The 19,760-nt window shown below is 39.0% G+C and overlaps 1 protein-coding gene across 2 annotated transcripts; it reads left to right on the forward strand.

Moving 5' to 3' along the window:
* Window positions 1–5,394: 5,394 nt before the first annotated feature.
* slc39a13 (solute carrier family 39 member 13) lies at window positions 5,395–16,635 on the forward strand. 2 transcript variants are annotated; one of them, XM_004067124.3, is made up of 10 exons: window positions 5,395–5,710; window positions 6,784–7,149; window positions 8,410–8,517; window positions 8,752–8,894; window positions 11,682–11,792; window positions 12,360–12,449; window positions 14,272–14,322; window positions 14,411–14,543; window positions 14,653–14,752; window positions 15,800–16,635. In XM_004067124.3, exons 2-10 carry the CDS (start codon window positions 6,822–6,824, stop codon window positions 15,873–15,875), a joined length of 1,140 nt encoding a protein of 379 aa, XP_004067172.1. In that variant the 5' UTR covers window positions 5,395–5,710; window positions 6,784–6,821; the 3' UTR covers window positions 15,876–16,635. The 2 variants fall into 2 exon arrangements, with proteins under 2 accessions (XP_004067172.1, XP_020569156.1); XM_020713497.2 differs by lacking the exon at window positions 5,395–5,710 and adding an exon at window positions 6,204–6,301.
* The last annotated feature ends 3,125 nt before the right edge of the window (window positions 16,636–19,760 follow it).

The following is a 19,760-nucleotide window of genomic DNA, read 5'->3' on the forward strand; positions in this document are numbered from 1 at the left end:
CTATCATCCCAAACCAAAATAACAGAAATTTGAAAAAATATAAACAAAAACAAAACATGTTGGAGCTAACAAACATAGATGACAAAGTAAAAAATTAGGTGAATCCATATGTAAATATAATAGCAATTAAACAAAAATCTTGTTTAAAATTAACAAATTAGCTTTAAACTTTATCTAGATTTGCTGCATTTGTTTCAGTATAGAGTTAAGTAACGCCCACACTAAGAACAGATTGTGCTCGGCTCTTACCGTCACCCTACATATCCATTGGGTAGCTGTAAAGGTGTCTACAAGGGAGATGTTGAACTGCTGGAAGTAAATTGCCAAAGGTTGTTGAAAAATGCAGGCTTTCTATATATCTCAGTATTAGCAGGGGAACTAAAAACTTCCTTAATTCTACCAATTTAGGTTGGTACCAAAAGGCTTCTCCTTCTTCTTCTTCTTCCTTATTAAAACAAGAAGGTGACAAACTCTTCCTCTGAAAAACGCTGTCAAGGCTGACATACCTTGTTTCATTTTATCTGAAACAGATGGAATCCAACTTCAATAGTTAAAATGTTAAGAAAAAGGGAACTTATTTGTGTACATTCTGTTTTTGTTTATTCTGTCTTATAAAGGCAAAAGGGGGGGTTGATGCAAATGTATTCAAAAGATCATATTTGTTGGTCACACAGTCAGATTTTTGGGAAGGAAATAGCTTTTTTTAAAGAATGTGAGGGGACCTTTAAAAGTGAAACCGTTCCCAGCATTTGATGAGGAATTTCTCATGAAAAAGACCCATAAGATGGGTTAAATTTGTTGACTAACAAGACTTTTTGAGCACATAGATATATGGAAATTTAGCACATTTTGAAGAAAAAGGTTAAATATTCTCAAAATAATTTTATTTTATGGGTGGTTTGTTCAAATTTAGGGCCAAGGTTTCCTGCACTATGGTTCCCAGAGGTTTCAGTGGTCATCATGTGTTTCACAATGACAGAACAGTCGCTTGACATCCGAGTTAAGGGACATCCAGCCCTCTCACTTCTTATTCCCGATTCCTCATTTAACTGTGGAGTACACGAGGTTCAGCTACCAGACTGAGTATTCTTAACTGAGGATGAATCACAAGGCACATGGAGATAAAATACACGCAAGCACCAACACAAACAACTTAGTCACGGCGGAAAAGCACAGCATCTGTATTTTTAAACGACACATGTACAATTCCACAGTTCTGTTGTCCATGTCTAATGGACGAAACTCGACTTTTAACTTTTTGAAAGGCTTTTTTCCCAAACAAAAAAGCGCATGAGTTTGCCCATATTTAGCCATTTAAGGTTTTGGGCCACAATCCCACCAAACAACATAGTTCCTCTTTCTTTCTGCATGTATTGCTCAAGTCAGACAAAGATGACTAAGTGCGGATATTAATCGTGTATTTTTTTTTTTTTTTGTTATCTTCACATCACATTCTGCTAAGACCAATTGTCCGTTGGTCTATTTTTAAAAAAGCAGAAAACTTAAACTTTTTTCTGCACCTAAAATGTGTAAAACAGTGGTAGCAAAAGATGAGGCACATCAAGACACCTTCATCGTACTTCTTCAGTTTCTTAATACTGTTGTGGGGGGAGCAAGTGTGCTAAACATTTTTAGCCTTCAAATTACATAATTTTGATCCAAAATTTAAACTAAATTATGTTTTTTAAAGGGTATAATAATTACATTAGTTTGGGAGGGTTTATTTTTAGGGCCAAGGTCAAATGTCAGACTACAACCAACATGTTAAATCCCCATCACATGCACCACCTGGTGGTCAGGAAGCCTATTAAAAGAAGACTTTGAAAAGAACTTCTTTGATAATGGACCATGGACCCTTTACGGCAAACAGGAGGGAGCTGGCCAGAAGGTCATCTAAATAAAGACAATTGTTTTTGGATGAACTTCTATACAGCCTGAAAATCTGGTACATGAACAACAACACACTGCTGCTTGGAATAAAATAAATAAATAAAACAGTCAAATGTTTTATTTAATATTCATAGTCTCTATAATGGAGACTATAGTCAATATTTCTAAAATGGCGTGTTATTATATATTGCGTTCACACTAAGGTTAAAACACTGCTGAAATCACACTCCCTTTGTCCATTCACACATTAAAACACCTATGGCAGCAGAATTGCCACATACAAGATGGAAACCAGGGGCCTCATTTATAAACGTTGCGTACGCACAAAAGAAGGCGTACGCCACTCTCTACGCAATAGTTGAGATTTATAAAAAGCAAACTTGACGGGAAAATGTGCGGTCCTTCACGCAAGCTCTGACCCAGGCGTACGCACAAAAACGGGTGAAATGAGAAACGGCGGCAGATGGAAGAAACACGTGAAAGTGAAAATGACAATACTGCCTCTCAGAAATAACATGAAAACTTCACAAAGCAAGTCTCAAAATTGACAGCCTACACGAACACCCATTTGATCGATCAGCAGTGAAACAAACAAAAAAGATCAAACGAAAATTACAACAGAAATTCAAATGAACACATATTTGCAGAAAGAAAAGTGAAATATGTTCTGCAATATTGGCATGTTGTGCAATTCATCCTCATAAATAATATAGTTAACAGAACGAAATAATGTACAAAACTGATATTCTCGTCAGTGTGTCCGTCTGGCGGAGCAGATAGGTGCGGGCGTGCGGACGGACGGACAGATGTATTAATTGTCCACTGGGGAAAGTTTTTTTCATATTAAAACATTTCTTCATAAGCTATGGAATTATGGTATTCATGCATATGCCTTTAGTTAGTTTTATTTTTGAAAAAAACAGTGTATGACGTATGTCTCAACCATTCAAAAAGCAACAAGAAATTACATTTGCGCTGAACAATTTCCCATTTCCACATGGATTATTACCGACATCTGTAGCTTGTCAGATGTAATTAAATGGATGGAAATAGAATGCCCCATCACAATGCGTAATGACGCACAATGGCTGATCTTGCGCTCTTAATAGAAGATGTGGCAAATGGAAGAATTCGGAGTGAACGCATCTTTAGACAGCAACAAGACTTGCTGGCAAACGAGGACGAGTGGCTTATGAGCCGGTTCTGACTTCCTCCAGCCGTCCTGTTGGACCTCTGCGGGCTTTTGGGCCCGGCGTTACAGAGGAGCACTCGGAGGAACCACGCGTGTCACCCGGTGCATCTAGCGCTCCGGTCCCCCCCCCCCCTCGGATGGTTGTGAGGCTACAGCATTTATGGCGTCTGCCACCGTTTGCCGCTCACGTGCCTTTTTGGCATTAGTAATGCCCACACTGTGCCCTCCAAACAACGTTTTCTCCTCTTTTCCACCTCGCCAACGATAACTTCTACTTCACATTGAGTGAAGTTACGTTTTTTTGATTTCCTCTCTGTGTTTGCCATGATTTAGCAAGCCATGAATATTCATTTGTGGGCGTTTCACGGACTATTTATGGGCAACTATGGGCGTGTCATGTAGCCGCAAAAGGCTGCGCTGCATTTAGAATCGGTTGTGATTTATAAAGGGAAAGATGCGTAGGATGTGCGTGCGCACGGTTTAATAAATCCGAATATTTCTGTGCGTACGCACGTCCTATGTTTCATCCGTACGCCACTTCTGACGCAAATCCTACGCAAAGTTTTATAAATGAGGCCCCAGGTCACTGGGAGCAAAGAGGTTCTGCGTCCTTTCTTTTTTGGTTTAACAGAGAATATTGCCCTAACATCACAAAAGGTATTTTTGTAAAATGTAGTTGTTTTCAACACACAGAACTACCTACCATTATGATAAACAGCTGTATTGATGTAGAAGGGTTTTATTTTTCAGAATGTTCCAAGGGCTAACACCTAGAACTGTATCATAACCAGAGATTCTGCACAGAAGTAAACAGCTCTGCACCACAACTGTCCATCCTAAAGGCTAGAAGTAGTAATGTAAGAAAGTCTGTTACATTCCAGAGTCATTTCTGCTTGGGTAAATCTTAGGCATTTAGGTAAATCATACAACTGAGTTGTTAATGCACAAGAGAGCTAAAAAAGCACTGTTCTTTTCCTTTTTTATGCATGCTTAGACACAGAATTAATACATTTCTTGGAGCCTCTACTTTAGAGTTAGAATGGTATATACAGTACGTAGGTGTTATGCAAAACAGCAAAGATTAAATGCTAATGTTCTGCAATGTTTAATCATTGTCATTAGGGTACATTTTCTGCAGTGAGGTGATCCTATGTGGCACAGGGTGTGATAACTTAAAAGGAAGTCAATTGTGCATATTTGTGAAAAGTAAAAACCCATTGAAAAAAGTAAATGCAATGTTCTCTTTATATATCTGTTTTTAATCATGCCCAAAAAAGCAACAGTTCAGTTATATTTGTAATCAAAGTCCGTCCGTCCGTCCGTCCGTCCGTCCATCCATCCATCCATCTTCTTACACTTATCCGGGACCGAGTCGTTGGGGCAGCAGTCTAAACAAAGATGCCCAGCCTTCTTTTTCCCCAGCCACTTCCTCCAGCTCCTCTGGGGGGACTGTAAAGCAGTCCCAGGCCAGCAAAGAGACAAAGTCTCTCTGGTGTGTCCTGGGTCTTCCCTAGGGCCTCTGCCCAGTGGGACATGCCCGGAAAACTTTCCTAGGGAGGTGTCCAGAAAGCATCCGGAGATTTGCTTCTCTAATCATGGAGGAGAAGAGGCTCTATTCTGAGTTCTCTCCGAGTGACCAAGCTACTCAAGACCTCAAAATACTTAAACTCCTCCACTTGGGGTAGGAGTACTCCACCCACCCAGAGAGGACAAATCACCTTGCTCCATTAACGAACCACGGCCTCAGATTTAATGGTGCTGACCCTCATGACAGCTGCTTCACACTCAGCCACAAACCGCCCCAATGTATGCTGGACATCCTGGCTCAATGAAGCCAACAGGAAAACAAAATCTGCAAAGAGCAGAGAAGACAGCCTGTGGTCCCCAAACCAGACCCCCTCTGTCACCTGGGTGCATCTAGAAATTCTGTCCATATTAAAGATTATGAACAGAATCGGTGATAAAGGGCAACCCTACTAGGGTCCAAAATGTGCCGGCACCTACTGGGATTTAGTCAGTGAGAAAAAGGCCCGCATTAACAATCAATGGTCTGAATGGTTTTTTCTGACTTCTACCTTAAAACATTAAATCAAATATCCTAGGTTTCTATAAGTCCCACTACTATTGTAATACATATTATTTGTGTGACTCTAGCAGTAGTTTAATTTCCACAACAGTTGTATAAAAACAAAATAGTTTAAATGCCATGTTTGTTAAAATGATGGTTTTGTGTTTTCAATTGACAATAGAAAAAAATGCACCAGTAGAATTTTCTAAACACAAGTCCTTGAGGCATTTCCGTTACTCACTCACTGCATTTAGTGTATTAATGTGCAGCACTCAAGTTGGATTGAAAAAGAAAGAAACTTCCTGCTTTTCCTTCTCTTTTTTTGAGGGGCGGAATTCATTTTGAGACTCCCCCCTCGTGTTGATGCTTTTCCCTCCTGGATCGGGATACGTGGCTGTTTGGGAAACCTGCGCGCGGCGGGACCGTCAGCCCACAGCCGCAGCAGCAGCAGCAGCAGCAGCTGGGAGTCTGGAGCAGCTCAGCGGCGCTTCGTTCCTGTCTTCACCAAGCCAGCCTGGATGGCAGGGACACACTGGTGCACAAGCAGCCTAAACCACAAGGTACTGGGGCTCAGAACGCCACTTCCGGTCTCCTCTTTAACCGTTTGCCCTCTCTGGACGGGTTTTCGGGTTTTTGTCCGTTGACAACGGCAATAATAAGTTTCTGAAAGTGATGCCAACGCCGCGTTAGCCGCTACGGCGCTAGCATCGATTAGCAGTTCGGGTCAGAGCTAAAATCTGTTTAGCAGGCTGCGTTCCACTGCGCCTCCACTAGCTAATGCCCTGCCAGCTAACTTTAACCAACTGTAGATTTAGTTCATTTAAAAAAAAAAAATACGTTTTATGTACGTGTTGTAGTCTATTTTGTCTAGTATAAAAAAGGAGTCTATCCCTATATGTACAAATTTCATGCTAGCCAACAAGTAGAGCCTCAACAAGTACTTTTCGTGTTAAATAAAATTGCTCACACTTTTCTTTCCTGTGCATATTTTCAAGACGTAACGTTTCAGTTAGGGTAGGTATTTTTTTAAATTTTATTTTAAACAGACATTAAAGGAAATGTGGGGGGGAGTCGACTGAAGCTGAGGCAGGAGGAATCTTCTGGAGTTTTCCACATGTGGAAAAAGTGCAGCGTCTTCATCAAATGGGAATGTATGGGGTCTTTTTTTTGTCTTATTTTTAGCGTTTAGTGTTGGAAAAAAGGGGTTTTACTATCAGAAAGATTCAAGTTTGACGGCTTTGTGGTGAAATGTTGTCTCATAGTATCATCTCATTGTATTTAGTGTCTAAATGTGTATTATGTGAAGCTCATATAATGCTATATTTAATAAAATAAAGTTACTTACATTTGGTTTGTTTGATCTGTCTGGTTGCTATTTCCACAGATATGTCATAAATAAAAAAAACAATAATATTACAATATTTTGTGCAACTAAACATTATGCAACACAATCAGCAACACATTTCATACATGAAAGCTAGATATTTACTTGAATTTTTTTCTATTCTTTTTTTCTTTGATTTAGTGAAGCTTAAAAATGACTAAAAACATCTGCCACAGTTAAGGCAAGAATGTGACACATCCGCAAGAGATGTCCGCCTTGTTTGTCTAAACTTTTGTTTTTTTTTTGCAGGATTACTGGTGGCCAGAGATTTTTGGACCGTGGGACGGATGAATGGTGGACGTTGCTACAAGCCCAGCTGGGCTTTGGGTGCTCTGTTTGTCGCTGCTACTCTGCTGATGCTGACGTCCAGGGGTGCATCAAGCAGCCGGAAGATGACACAAACCTCTATGTCTCAAGTAACGGCCACAGCTGCAGGCACGGGCCCCAGTCTGACCGATGACCTTCCAGGCTTCCAGGCAGTAGCAGACTTCTTAGCCAGCGAGCGCACACATGTTTGGATCCTGTCCCTGGTGGGCTCTGTCGCTGTAGGCCTCAGTGGGGTATTCCCTCTGCTTGTGATTCCCATTGAAGCTGGAGCAGCCCTTAAAACGGAAGGTAAGAGAGGGAAATACAAGTAAATATTGCTTTTTATCCAAAATGTCCTTTTTTTAAAATAACATTAAAATGTCAACGTCTGAATGTAATTTCAATTGTTTATTTGCATGAAATGTGTAGACTTTAATCAAAATCAAAATGTTCTTTAGTGGGAACGTATTACAAACTTTACAGACATATGCAGAAAATAAATCAGTTGTGTTGTAATAGCATTAAAAAGTTTCCTTTATTTGTTCAACAAAGAGCATAATCCTAACATCAAAGCCAGATAAAGAAGTTAAGCTATACAATCATTTTCATTAATGCAGAGGGATTTAATGTTCCAGAATATTCTTGAAATTTCTGCAAACTTTAGTCCATGTCTGCAGAATGCGACAATTTTTATGCATTCCAACGTCTCATCCTGATGTTTGGCCAACATTTATAATGTTCAGAATTAAACCCTGTTGTGTTTTAATTTTATGTAATTCTGGAATTTAAGGTATGCTACTTTTCCAATGCCACCTTAAAAGATTAACATTTAACTTCCAAGTCAATTTCCTGAGTGCAACACAAGTGTACAAAGATTGCTTTCCACAGTAACGTGTAGACTTACATTGGAATAAAATGAATATCTAACTTTTTTTTTTTTTAATGTTTATATGCTGTTACTGTTTAACATCCTAAAGGTCTGGAGAATAAGTCTTTCCCCTAACTCCACACTTTGACTTATATTAAAAACAAAATTTGTATAGTTAATAAAATAAAATAATATGCCAAAATAAAGTCTGAAAAGGACAATGAATCAACAAATACTTTTTATAGATAATCAGCCCAAACAAGACTTTATGTAACAAGAGCCTACTTGAGTATTTGTCATTTTGATTATACCATCACTGTGTGCTACACCCACCCATTGTTGTTGCATTTCAGTGAAAGCTTCATAGAGTAGGGAATCCTGAGGTTCTGGGACCTTGGGAGGGGCCCCACCCACAGGAACGTGGCATTTCAGATGTAGTTTAGTCTGTGGCTTGTTGAGTGTAGCCGTGACCTCAGGTTAGTCATTAAAAAGAGGATTTCTCTAGACTCCTGTTTCTGTGAGCTGTGTTGCTGTTAACAGGGACAGACATATTGAAGTGACGAATGAAAACCAACATGAAGTAAAGCAGTGGAAGTGTCTTATTCTCAGGCTAAAATGATTGCTCACAGCACACTCTCCATGGCTCTTTATTAATTGTTCTTTAATTGGAACGCTGTTGCTTCTGTTGTGTATTTCGCCAGCTGGGTGCCAAAGACTGAAGCAGCTCTTGAGCTTTGCTATTGGCGGTCTCCTTGGTGATGTGTTCCTTCACCTTCTTCCTGAGGTGTGGGCGCTCTCCAGCTCCTCAGGTGGGTTCTCTGTTCCTATTGCGTTTGACGTCTTTTATTTAAATGTGTGACTTGATAGCTGTGTTAAATGACAGTCTGCTTGCACAGATATCACAGACGAGGTCATTTTATTCAAGAGCACAATGAGCGAGATGACTTGGAAATCTGATCTGGACAGTGTTTTACCTAACTCTGTTGTGTACTTTTGTAATGCCAACCGTTGTGTTCCAAAATCTCTCCCCCCCCCCCCCATAGCTGGTAAGCATAACCACTACATGTCCCAGGGCTTGTGGGTAATCAGCGGTCTCCTGGCCTTCCTCCTGCTGGAGAAAATGTTCCCAGACCAAAGTAGCAGTGAGGATCACACATCAGATTCAGATCTGAACTCCAACCTGCATGTAAGTCCATCCAGCAGAAGCTGACATTCTCTCATGTCATTGCTCGCCCTCACATGTTGCAGCCTTCATTGGTATGTTAGGTGCAGATGCCTCCATGCTTGGGCAGCATATCTGTCAGCAGTGTTTTGATGACTACAGCACGAGGTGACCTACCATGCACCCAAGAGTTTTTAAAATTATTCCACCTAAAAAAATATATACATATTTATAAAAAAAAAAAATGACAGTTCTGTTTGTTTCATGACTGGTTAGTTAGGCTGCAGGTGAAAGAACCTAGAATTTTGAGTTTTAAAAACCTTTCTTAGATTATAGAGGTTTTCATAGTAATGAAGGAGCTTAAACAGTGGCAATTCTGTACAGTCAGTCCTTTCAGGACATAGCAGGGTTTTATTTTGGTCATGGTTGCCCGGGTAAATTAAAACAACAGGCCCCTTTATCATATTTACAAGGCCACACCAAATGTGTGGGGGTAGATTGAATTAGTGTTGATGGCATAAATGTATCCCAGTTCCTCTAAAGTTACACAGTAAAGACTGCCCTTCTGTCTGTGGTGTAAACATTGCACTCCGTGTAGCATCTTGTCAAAAAAGTAGAGCAGTCGTTGGAGCTTTAGTTTTGGATGATGACAAATAAATCTGGTCCACAAAATAAGAGATAAAACTCCCTTTATGTAATGTACCTGATTAACACCAAAATGAAAGGGGCTGGTCAAATCTGCATCGGAGATGAATAAAAATATTTGGAATACATCTGGGTGTGTTTGAGTGTTTGGTTTCTGTATGTTTGCAAAGGAGGGTTCATCCACCGCTCCGTCTCTAATTCCATTGAGGAAGAAGATTGGAATCCGCAGCTCAGCTCTTCTGCCTGGGTCTATTTTTAGCGCTGGGATGAAGCAGATGCTTGAGCCATTTCATTCTCCACACAAGAACAGTTAGCTCTCACTCTGAGGCACAGGAAGAGTGGATTGAATCTTAACAAAGCAATGAGTTAAGCTGTAAGTGTTTCCACAGAAATAATGCATTTTGGGTGAATTTGGCCTCAAGACACAGCAGCATGATATGCTCTTTTTTTAGATTGTGAAAGAGATGTATAGTGAGACAGTGCAGCCTCTTTGTGTCATTTCTTCCTTGAAGTATTCTGAGTTAGGCCTGCACCAGAAATTGCAAATTTATTGTTGTCGCGATATCAAGATGTGCAATACACATATTGTGAAAATTGCGATAAATGGTTCCCTGAAATGTGCTAAAACAATCTGATGGCAGCTTGACGTGTTTGACCAATCAAATAAATCCTTTTAAGCATCTGACCAATCAGTTGGAGCCCTTTTATGCTAGATGCTCACCTGCTATGTAGATTACAGTTAACTCTAACTTAAATTAAACTGCTGTAGTGAAATGGAAATGAGGGTTTTGGTTGTTTTGCTATTTGTTCAGGTATCACAAGTTAGTTAGTTGTCGCAAGTTTTCCTCATATCGTGCAGCCCTATTTTAAGTCTTTTTATTTTTATTTTTTTAAATCAAAATATACTTGAGTTAATTAGAGGAGATGGATGGTGCTAAAAATTCCTTTGATTTATTGTTTCTTCAAACCTTAATCAGAGGCACATTTCAGTTCTTTGGCAGTAACAGCAGGAGGAAAGAGAGTTATTTCCCTTTTACTTATGTTGATTGTCAATTTCAATAGAAGCATTAGTGGTTTGTGATTTATGGAAAAAGGAAGTTGGCTATTCTCAGAAAACAGAAGCTCAGGCCTCAGAATAATCAGTCGCTTTGAATTCCATGGTGTTGTTTGTTTGGACTTAGTGTAAATAAAGCTTTAATTTTCTATCTGGTAAATGAAGAAGTGCAACTGACAGCGAGTTACATTGTGTGTAAAGATTGAACGCCTGAAAAGCTGTTCTTCTTCCAGTGGACAAACACTGTGACAGACATTTGGGGGAAGATTAAACTGCTGACAGTACTATGGAGGTCGGTGGCTAAAGTGGGCAGAATGTATTAGAGATGCAACAAGGCACTTTCTTCACCATCCAATTGAAACCTTGAATTTTGGGTCACATTTTTGTTTTTTGTTTGATTTATGATTTGTGTGACAAAACAACCACTTTTCTTTTTGCCCATAAGCAAGTAATAGTGAAGAAAACCCATTCAGTTGGTCTACACTAAGCTTGGTGTAATGTAATAAATCATTAAATAATAAATCCTTTTTAAATGTATTACAACAATGTTTTGACACTTTAAACGAGACCATACTGGTCTGCAGTAGAAGCAGCAGTACACTGGTTTTAGATTAGCCTGTTCTCAATGATCCTCGGTGGTTTGTAGTAGCTGCAGTCAGTGTTTCAGCTACATGGTGCCATTTTGATCAGATTTGTTGAGACGAAAACATTTTATAAAATGTGCAAAAAGGTGGGAAAAACTAGTGTTTGGATTTCAGTTAGGAAGGCTGTTGTAGAGATGAGGATTCCCTGTTTGTCTCTGTTCTAAGTGCAGGTTTAACTCTGATATATACAATGACGAGACTTGAAGAAATTGCCCCCCAAAATAGTTGTCATGGATATTAAAAGTAACAAAAGGTTAAACCAGGCTGTGAATTGGGCTGTTTGACACTGCGTAACCAGTCCTCTAGTAGTGATCTGGTGAACTAAGCTGGCTCCAGTAAAACTCCCTGTATTGTCCCTTCCTTAATATCTGTGAAACGCATTTGAATTTATTTGTAAAACAATGACAACTGGAAGAAAAGAAAATTGGTGCAGCTGAACAACATTTTTTTTAATTTCTTTTTTGACAGACACAGACGAGTACAACTTTAAACGGAAAAGCAAGAGGCTCCGTCACAAACGGACATAAAGCAGAATCCTGGACAGCTTCAAAGCAACAAGACCAACCACAGAAAATCAAGGTGATGAAGACAGGAAAAATACATGCAACTGTTCAAAAAACCACTTAAATAGACGGCTTTTTGTTGAAAGGGCCTACACCATGCTATTCTTAAGCCTTTTATAGTTAACAATATACATGTATATGATAAAATATACCTTTGGCACACAAAAGAACAATTTTTTTAAATGAAATATTAGTGATTTTTGCAGTAGAACGACTCGATCTCTGAGGCACCGCCTATTGCTGGGTGTGAATGGATCAAAACACCACTTTGGAATGTAGGAATAACCTTTATAATACACTTAAAAACTAAAAAAATGGGATTTTGCACGGTACAGGCCCTTTAACTGGTAAGATTTTATTATTTTACAGCAACATGCAAAGTTACCTTGTCAGACATTGTGAAGCTGTTGTATTGAAATGTTAGCTTAGGAATGCTTCCTTCACATTTATAATGACTGCTCAGAGCTGTACTTTTTGGTTTTCCAATGTCCTGACATTGCAATATTTTTGGGTTTAATCATAGCTCTTTTTTTTATTGGGGTTTGTTTTTATTGTTCCTTTTTGTTTCATGTGTGTGACACAGACGAGCGGATACCTGAATTTACTGGCCAACTGCATCGATAACTTCACTCACGGTTTGGCAGTAGCCGGCAGTTTTTTGGTGAGCAAAAAGGTAAGGGGCCGCCGTGACCTTGGCAGTAAAATAACACTCTAAATTTCTGCTCTCAGTTTCCAGCTCTAAACCGAGCAGACCTGGATGTTTGATCAATTAAATACAGTGATCCCTCGCTATAACGCGGTTTACTTTTCACGGTTTCGCTACTTCACGGATTTGCATTGTGCATTGTGTTCTGCATTCTGATTGGCTAAAAAGTCACTCTGCTTCTTCTCTTCCTGTGCGTCAATAACGTTGCAGTTTAATATGTACACGTTCGTAAAACAGCTTGCCAAATTTACGTTACGTACATGTAAATTCTCTAGCAATTTCGAGTTTCTCTAAAACCCATAGAAAAAGAGCGACAACAACTGCCTATGACTATGTTCTTCTCCCGAACAAACACAGCTGCACCGCGGGCTTCAAAAGAAGAAAACACTGCAGAGGGGAGTCAGGATGCAGCGGCTCAGTCTGAAGAGCAGTGAAATACACCTGAGTCACTATTTGTCCCAATGTACTTTCTATTTTTTTCATAATCATTTTACATTTTCAGTACTTGGGTCGCGGTGGGCGGGGCTAATCTCCGCGATTTGAAGCCTTCTGTTCACATTTATGATTTAAATTATTATTTGACAGTACAGTACAGAAGTTATTTGTTGAAAAAAAACGTTTTTAAAGTACTTTGATTTGGCAAACAAATACTTGAGCCCGTTAAATGGTTTGTTCTTTCTTTTCAATGTATAATAGAGTATTTAATTGTATAATAATTGTAAAAAAATTAAAGGTTTCTACTTCACAGATTTTGCCTATCATGGGTTCTTTTTGGAACGTAACCCCCGTGATAAACAAGGGTTTACTGTACTTCATTTACTGAAAAGTCTTTCTTTCATGAGGGAAAGCTGCAAAACTGGATGAGTTGTAGTTAAAAGAAATGAAAGGATTTCAAAATGCCACCTTAAATAGGGTTGCAAATGTAACTAGTATCATCTAGGTTAAAAAGGAGCAAAGCATAAACATGAAAACACACTTTTGCACAACGTTCCTTTATAAATGTTGGTAAAACTGCATTTATTTTAGTTCCTCTCCCCCTCATGTCCATAATGTTTTATTTGCGGCGTGAACCCTCTTTTCGTGAGCCTATAACGGGTCATATTTCTACGTGCTTTATTCTATTAGGCTTAGTTTAAAATAGAGCATGTGAAACCTGGTGAATTAGTGCTGCTTCAGTAGGTTATTGTATGTTTGAAGCTGTGGGTTGAGAGTCCAGCTGGAGAGACATAAGGCAAGCAGCAGGAGCTGTGGACCAACGCGCCAGAGAGGAAGTTAAAGAGATGTCTCAAACATTTTGCCAGTATTTTGTGTTTACTCGTTGCCTCTTTTATTTGCTGCATTTTGCTGCATCAAGTTTACGAGAAACCGTTGATCTGCTAAATCAAACTCCAGGTTCCAAGTTTGTGATTGAAATAGTTAAACTTATAAGTTACGAAATAGGGGGTGGCTGGTTTCCGAAAAAGAATCAGCCTATTCAGTAAAGACGCCATCGTTTTACTGACTTTATTGAATGTTTCACTACACAGACTTTAAATTTTGAATTTTCTGCTTAACGCATCTTTGTGCTTTTTATGTCACAAACCAACTTTTAACTTGATTTGAATTGCTACTACTTTTTTCTCAAGTAGGTGGTTATGATATAGTTTTGATATTTTATGAATAAGCTTGTCTTACTCTAAGTTGGGCTGTTTATTTTTTTGTGTGTAAGTAACTAAATGCTGTTTAGACAGAGAGACGTGCCCTCTCTGTGAACTTTACAACATTCATGGAAGTATGGCATTCTTTGCAGGTTGGATTCCTCACCACCTTTGCCATCCTGCTCCATGAAATCCCCCATGAAGTGAGAAAGTGGCTCATTTTCTTTTAGTCAATCTAAACCTTGTAGTCATCATTTGTTGAATTTTATGTGTGACTGTTGTAACCCACAGGTAGGAGACTTTGCTATTCTGTTGAGGGCAGGGTTTGATCGCTGGAGTGCTGCACGGATGCAGATGTCTACAGCCCTGGTGGGCGTGTTGGGGGCTTGCTTTGCTCTGTGTGCTCAGTCACCTAAAGGGACAGGTGAGATAAAAACAAAAAACTAAAGTCTAACTTGAAAATGTTGTAAACCTGTAACACTGTTGACACCAAAATAATGAGGAATTGATGTTTTTCTTGTTGCAACATGTAGAAAATGCCTGCAGCTGGATCCTGCCTTTCACTGCTGGAGGTTTCCTCTACATAGCCTTGGTAAATGTAGTGCCTGACCTGCTAAAGGAGTCTAGTTTAAGGTATGTGAACCAGATTTTGGTCTAATATTGTAGATTAGCTTTAATATTTGTGTTGAAATCATTGTTGACTAGAATTCTTTTCACACAGCCACAATAGGATCTTTTTGAAAACATGGCTTACTAGTTGTATCACTTTTCAGATTTAACATTTCAAGAGTCCACATACAGTTCTGTAGAGTTGGAAGAGGCTGTTATTGTCAGACTTTCTTAAATAGTTTAATAAATGCTCTCTATGAGGGGGTGGTTTATAGAGTTACCTTTATTTCGGTAAAGGGGATCATAGCTGTGCTTGATGGAACAAAAGGAAACTCCTAAAAAGTAGGTTTTTTGGGATGTTTTTTTGTTCTTAGAAGTTGGTACTAGCAAGCCAATAGACAAAGAAAACCAGCAAGGCACAGATTATCAGCTACATTTGAGGGCTCTAACAAAAAAGTCTGATAATGTCAAAAGAAGTGAGGCCGGCACAAGTGCGCCTTTTGTCTTTGAGCACCCCAAGAACAAAAAAACAATCTTTGCATAAAGTGCTTCTAGCCAATTTCCTACTAACAAAAACCAAAAAGAGTTTAAAGACCCACTCCAATCATCTTTTGATCTATGGTGGTCTTATAGTTAGGATTATGCCATTTTTAGGCAAAATCAAACAGCCTGTGTTGTTTTCTCAGACATAGTTTCTGCAGAGCAGCGGTTGCTGGGAGCTTGGAACAGGGACCTTGTGGTCCGCCATTCGTATTTTCTGCATCACTAATGAGCTCTTTTTTTGGTTCACAATGATTTGGAAAAAAATGCAATTGTGAGGTTAATTTTCTTTATACATGTCCTCCATCATCAGAAAATTACCACAGGAATGTTAGAAACACCAAAAACACGATTTTCAACAAAGTGGGTCTTTAAAGTGGTTGATTTTGTTGTGTGTACTAAATGAAATCATCCAATTGCAGTTATGGCTTAAGGTTTAACTACATTAAAACTTCAGTCGTGCAGGAAACCACACAATCTCCTTCTTCCAGAAAGAATTGGTAAACTAAGTGTTTTTGTCTTGTCTTTCAGGCACTCCCTGCTACAAATCCTTCTCATTTTCTGCGGCATAGCAGTCATGGCTCTGCTCTCCGCTATCATTGACTGAACAACTCCTGCACGAACAAACAGTCGGGGCCCGTATATATTTATTGCTCCTCATCCATGGCGTTTTCCATGTCACAGTGCAACAAATGTTTCACCCCCTGAGTGGCACTTTAAGGACTTGTCTGAAACCAAATCTCTTATAATGAACAGGAGGTTTGTGTTGAACTCTAAAGTGTGCCATACCTGCAAATCACAAGAGACCTTAGCAAGGTTTGAACTTTGTTACCAAAATGTCTTTCTGACAATCGTGATGTTTGCACATTTATTTACACAGGTACAAGTATATTCTCTGCAGTTTTACTGACCCTTCTCCAGAACCTGCTTCTTACAGTGCAGTCCAATCTAAAGCTTGGAAATGTTGGAATTCTGCATCCTCCACTTTTAATGTAGCTGCTGCATATTTATTGAAATTGATTATATTTTATTTTCCTTAATCCTCTTTTATTTAGAAATAAGCTCAGTTCAGTAAAGATTATTAGTGTTGATGCCACACCAAAGTACTCCAGTTTTTATCTGTTTTTGGTCTTGCTCACACATTAGTTTCCACCTTTTGAACCCATTTCTGCGCTGAATATATATTATTTTTCATTAATGATTGTAAAACATTCTAACATCTGTTATTGTTTCATTTTCTGTTTTTTCCTTTTTTTGCTAACAACTATATGAAGAGAAGGGACAGACAATTTTATAATTATAGATTAGACACAAGGAGATTTTCATGGTTACTTTTTTTGAAGAAATAAAACTCTACATTTTACAAATGTTTGTTTCTTTGTTACACATGGGGTGTCACGGGTGGCAGTTGGGAAGCAAAGCGTTGCATCTGCCACAGTGGATTTGTAATGTCGTCATATCAGCGTTTGCAAAGATGCTGAGTTGGAGAATTGTTACGCTCACCTCAGCGCTCCCAAACACGTCTACATAGAGATGGGCTCGCAGAAAATGTCATATGGAGGAAAGGGGGAGGGGGCATCGGCTCTGGTTCACGCTGCTCTCATTGCCACAGTCTTGGCATGCTTCTGTTGCCATAACGACTCCGCCGTGGGTTGCCTTCCTTAGTCATCAGCGCTTGAGCAGCTTATTGTCTGTGGGAGCTTTCTTTGGTCACGGCACACCAACAACAAGCAGCCGCTGCTTAACAGTGTAGTAGAGCGCTCACTAGTAAAGTGAAAACACAATCCCAGAATATCAACCCAACCGTTTTTTTTTTCAGAAATTTTGAGTCTGCTCCAAAAGATGTTCCTAACGACTTGAACATCCCCACGGTCTCAGAGGTTTTATATATTTTCAGTCTTCACGTTTTTACGACTTGTGCTGCTGTGCTTTCAGACCCCAAAGTTCTGCTGAGCAGAGCTTCACATTGACTGATTTTAATGGATTGTGTCTTTGCATTACAATTCATGCAGGAGGTTGTTATCACTAATGGTTACAAATGAACAAATCATATGGAACTAAATGTATGCAGTAGAAATAGTTTTGCAGATTTTATGTAGATTTCAATCAAAAAGTTTTTTGTAAGAACAAATACTTTGAATGCAGAAGCTACATACATAATTATATGTGCAAATGTATGCAAAAAGAAAGTTTGTAAATCAATACCTCCAAGTTTGGCTTTATGTCTAATAATCCTTTAAGGTGGTAATGAGGTCTGCACCCGTGTTGGAGTGTTTTTAAAGTTCTCTTTAAAGCATGCATGGGGGGTCTGGGGTATATTCCTTTAGAGAAGTTTTCTCAAGGATATTATTTACATATCTAGAGGACTCCAGTGCTAATTTTGTTGGCAGACTTAATGTATGTAGTTGATTCAGCTTTATATGGATTCCAAATGGAAAAGCTGATGAGATATCAGACTATCAAGCTGGATGCTGCTTCGCTTATTGGTGGGTGTTTAACCCCAAAAATTAAAGGAAAGTTGCAAATATGAGCATTTCAGTTGAGATGTCACCATTAATAACTGAGTCTAATCTAAATGCTGTTAAATTAGATCAGAACTTTCTTTGGAAAAATGTGCATTGGTCAATTCAACAAATAGACTTCACTTTTGGTCATTAAATAGGTGTCTTTGTAATTAGTTATACAGCTGTGAATAGTCTTGACCTTGTTGGAGTCTGTACGTATCTAGTTCTTACTTTAGATGCTCTTCCTTCTCAGTCGTTTCTGTCCATAGCCATAGTTTAACCACAGTCATGCAGCAAGTTAGAGAACAGATTTGTGAGACTGGGAACAAAAAATAAAGCCATCTTTAGTTTGGAGTCTCAAAAGAAGAAAAACAAAAACATAATAAAAACTGTTGATGGAAACAGAGAGTAGGAATATTTACCTTCTTGAGCAAAATGTGTGTAATTAGGTTAAAAATAGAAAAATTCATTTATCTTCTAATCCGTTTTATCCCTTTCAGGGTCACGGGGCTGCTGGAGCCTAACCCGGCCACTTTCGGGTGAAGGCAACCCTGGACAGGTCGCCAGTCTGTTGCAGGGCCAGAATCACACACCCATGCACTCTCACATTCACACACATGGACAATTTAGAGTGATCAATCAACCTATGAAGCATGTTTTTGGATGGTGGGAGGAAGCCGGAGACCCCGGAGAAAACCCACGCATGCGCGGGGAGAACATGCAAACTCCACACAGAAAGGTTCCCCATTGGCGTTCTGTTTCAAGTTCCCCAGCCGGGACTTGAACCACAGGGGCCCTCTTGCTGTGAGGCAAGAGCGCTAACCACTTCACCAAAAAAAAAAAAATAGAATAAAAAATAAAAATAATAATTATTCTATCAAATTATTTAATTATTCTATAAAAATAGAATAATATAATTTGGAAACAATGCAAACAACCTGTAAACATAAAGCACATGTTTGGAGAATTTTCAGTCATCTTCACTTTACATGTGCCTCTTACTGATTAATAGAATTTGTGTTAGAAAAGACTGCCTTCTGCCTTCTGTGCACATGGCTAATTAGGCTGAATCTGAAATGATTTAAAAAGCTACACTTTAAAGATTATACTTTTCTAAAAGATTTTGAGGGGAAACGCATAAAGAAAATCACAAAAAATATCAGTTTCTTTGAATTATGATCCCTCCATCCAACCATTTTCCAAACCTGGTTAATCCCTTTTGAGGATATTGAGTTGCTGGAGCCTATTCCAGCTACCGTTGGGCAAAGACAGGGTACATTCTGGACTGGTTGCCTGTCCATCACAGGTTCATAATGACATTTAGTCTGGTAAAATGTGTGATCTGTAAAATGCACAAGCTAATATATGTACTTTTTCTTCTTTCATGAGTCTTTGTGCTCATGAAAATATCCTGTTTGTGCAGGAAAAGTTTAAGTTCACGCTCTGTTGTTGACTTGTTCAGTGGCCTGCTTTTGCCCAGCAGTGGCTGGGTGGAGCCAAGCAGGCTCTGTCACCCTGGGGTCTGAAGATGGATGGGTGAGAGGGTATGGATGTGGCCCCAGGATCTTCATTTAGGGGTCCTCCAAACGTTTTGGAGCATCTCAAATTAATTTTGGGACATATTTTCATGTTATTAAACCCTGAAGCACTCTCAGAGCCTGGACTGGCATAAGCAGAAGCATTATTGTTGGATCAGTTTTTTTTTAAAGGTTGCCAGTTTCTGGTTATTTTGGAAACCAAAGCAGCATCCATCCACCCAAAAATGACAGATTTAAAAAAAAATTGTCTTTTTTCATTTGTTACCTTGGAGGCTTTGCATGAAAGCACTTAAGTTTCCAAAATAGAAAACAAAACACAGAGGAATTTATTGTTAGTTAACTATATTTTTCTGTGTAATCAAAACAAATATAAAGAGGTGTTCAGTATATGGATTCAGTTTTTTTCTTGGACGATTCAGAATTCCAGGATTACCCATGTCCTGATAATAA

This window comes from Oryzias latipes, chromosome 3 (genome assembly GCF_002234675.1).
Source record: "Oryzias latipes chromosome 3, ASM223467v1".
In the NCBI taxonomy this organism is placed as follows: Eukaryota; Metazoa; Chordata; class Actinopteri; order Beloniformes; family Adrianichthyidae; genus Oryzias; species Oryzias latipes.

Excerpts from the sequence above, each read along its gene's own strand:
- slc39a13 (XM_004067124.3), top strand. The coding sequence starts at position 6,822 with ATGAATGGTGGACGTTGCTACAAGCCCAGCTGGGCTTTGGGTGCTCTG. Across the intron at positions 12,450-14,271 it reads GTTTTTTGGTGAGCAAAAAG|GTTGGATTCCTCACCACCTT; the intron begins GTAAGGGGCCGC and ends CATTCTTTGCAG. Across the intron at positions 14,544-14,652 it reads TCAGTCACCTAAAGGGACAG|AAAATGCCTGCAGCTGGATC; the intron begins GTGAGATAAAAA and ends TGCAACATGTAG.